The 2,549-nt window shown below is 35.2% G+C and overlaps 1 protein-coding gene across 1 annotated transcript; it reads right to left on the bottom strand.

Moving 5' to 3' along the window:
* Positions 1 to 1,207: 1,207 nt before the first annotated feature.
* On the bottom strand, positions 1,208 to 1,609 carry LOC137829248 (uncharacterized). Its single transcript, XM_068636048.1, has one exon. The coding sequence runs from the start codon at positions 1,607 to 1,609 to the stop codon at positions 1,208 to 1,210; it is 402 nt and encodes a 133-aa protein (XP_068492149.1).
* Between the last annotated feature and the right edge of the window lie 940 nt (positions 1,610 to 2,549).

Raw genomic sequence — 2,549 nt, 5'->3', positions numbered from 1 at the left:
TTGAGATCCTGATCTTTCTGACCCTTCAAGTAGAGTTAAAAATCTACAAAACATAACTTGTTAAATCACAAGGTTTGATCCCTTAAAGAACTTAGGACCCTTTGTGTTAGACTTGTCTTTGGAACCATCAAAACATCTGGGAATCCAATTAAAGATCCCTTTAGGAACAAGAGATTTTCGAAACCTGCAGAACCTAACTGAATGACCCTTCTTCATGCAATAGAAGCATGTAACAACCGGTTGAATCGATCTTTTAACCGATTGTTTTTCTGGTACAGTTAAAAAAGGTTTTGAAATCCCATTTCCTTTGCTTTGTGGATAAAAACCCAAACCAGTTTTTCCAAAAACACAATTTTGAGATGCAAGAACATCTTCAAAGTTGAATTTTCCAGTTGTAAGTTTGTCTAAGGTTTTAAAAAGATAGTGAATCTTTCTTTCAAGATTTTCACAATTTTTCACAAACTTTTGACTCACAACTGCATGAGTTTTTGTAAATTAAATCAAGGTTTTCAAAATCTTCTTTTGTTTTTCCCAACTCTTCTTCTAGAGACTTGATTCTATTTTCCAGCCAGTTATTTAGACCTTTCAACTAGTTGTGAGAAAATGTCAATCGGTTAGCCTCTTCATGAGTTTCATTAAAAGCTTCAAGCAATTGATAATAGTTGTTACCTTTGATTGAAGATGATGAACTCGTGCTACTGGATACAAATGCTCTAAGGCAGAGATTTGCTTCTTCATCATCAGAAGAGCTTGAGTATGATACTTCATTGTCATCAGATGCCAAATATGTTTTTTTGGCTTTTCCCCTTTTCTAATTTTTGAAATCTGCTCTTTCTTTGATTTCATTGTTGGGGCATTCTGCCTTGATATGACCATGTTCATCACAGCCATATCAAGGGTACTTGTTAATATTAAATTCACTGGGTTTTTTAGAACCATTCCTCTTTGAAGCTTGACTTTTCTTCTTCAAGAACTTGCTGAATTTTCTTGATAGTAGACTCATGATGTCTTCATCACTTCCACTTGAGTCTTGTTGTTGTTTGTGATTGCAAGCTTTGAGTGTTATGCCCTTGTTGTGTTTGTCCTCACTTTCTTGGACAACAAGCCTATTCATTTTGAGCTTGTGCTCCCTAAGCTTACCAAACAATGATACAACTGTCATCGATGTCAAATCTTTTGATTCTGAGATGGCAGTGACCTTTGACTGCTATGTTTTATCAAGACATTTCAATATCTTGATGTTCAGCTCCTCCTTGTCAAAAGTCTTACCAAGACTCATCAAGTGATTCACTATGTGAGAGAACCTTTTCTGCACATCACAAATGGTCTTTCCCTTTTGCATTCTAAAGAGTTCATACTCTTGAATAAGAGCATGGTTTCTGGCTCGCTTGACATCATTTGTCCCTTCATGTGTGACTTCAAAGATGTCCCACATTTCCTTTGCTGAGCTACACTGTGATACCCTAAAAATATCATCACAACTCAAGGCAGAGGTTATTATATTCTTGGCAATCCAGTCAAATTTGGCTTTCTTACCTTCAACCTTAGTCCAATCAGATGAAGGTTTATCAATTAAAACCTCAGTTGAATTAAGGTATAAAGGGACCATTTTCAATTGTTTTTCAAATAAGCTTATCAGTTGAATGCATAAAGATTTTCATTCTCACCTTCCAAAACTGGTAATTGACACCACAAAACAGTGGTGGTTTGTTTATGGAAGGACCTTCTCCAAAAGGAAACTTGTAAGTCATGTAAAAGATTTTTTCAGAAAAAAAACAGAGACTCAAATATTTTTCAAGAGTCTAGCTCTTGATGCCAATTGAAAGAATTGATGGCTTAAACAAGAGGAGGGGGTGAATTGTTTGTCAAAGATTTTCGCAAAGATTGATTAAGAATGAAACTTTATCAAACAATCACATATAAGCAATTAAGGAAAGCAATCAACCAATATTACAAAAACTGTTTTTAGAATTTTGACCAACTCAAATTGCGTTTTAATCGGTTGTTTATACCAGCAACAGAAACTGAATTAACACAAACAATTATAAGGAGATAGAGATAAAAAGATTTACACAACGAGATTTATACTGGTTCACTCAACCTTGAGCTACATCCAGTTCTCATAACAACCTTTGAGTTCCATTAGTAATCAATTCCATATTACACCAACACACCACAAAGAGGTGACCTTGACATTTCCTGTTCCGACCATGGCACAATGGATTGGAATAGGGTTTCAAACCATTCTCTATTGAGTTCTACCATTTCCTCTACATTTTCCCTTTTATTCTATGTTAAGAGAACTAAATTATCCCCTATGTACCTCACATTTATCATACTCATTCCCCCTTTACAAAACACATCATTAACCTGCTTGAATGAAAAATCTAGTTGCATGCGACCAATGAAACTACTTTTCAGCCATGGAAGATTTTTCATATTGGTTTGTATCACGGGTCCATTCCATTTATCTTATTTGCTCCTAGACGAGGACAATCCTTTTGCAGCTTGAGCATATATTGGTTTCCTTTTCTTTTCCAACCAGACAA

Source organism: Phaseolus vulgaris, chromosome 7 (assembly GCF_000499845.2).
Source record: "Phaseolus vulgaris cultivar G19833 chromosome 7, P. vulgaris v2.0, whole genome shotgun sequence".
In the NCBI taxonomy this organism is placed as follows: domain Eukaryota; kingdom Viridiplantae; phylum Streptophyta; class Magnoliopsida; order Fabales; family Fabaceae; genus Phaseolus; species Phaseolus vulgaris.
Note: the sequence above shows the minus strand (reverse complement) of the source record. Positions and strands in the feature narration are given on the sequence as shown.

What these genes read in the sequence shown, in the direction of transcription:
- LOC137829248 (XM_068636048.1), bottom strand. Translation starts at nt 1,609, where the DNA reads ATGGTCCCTTTATACCTTAATTCAACTGAGGTTTTAATTGATAAACCT.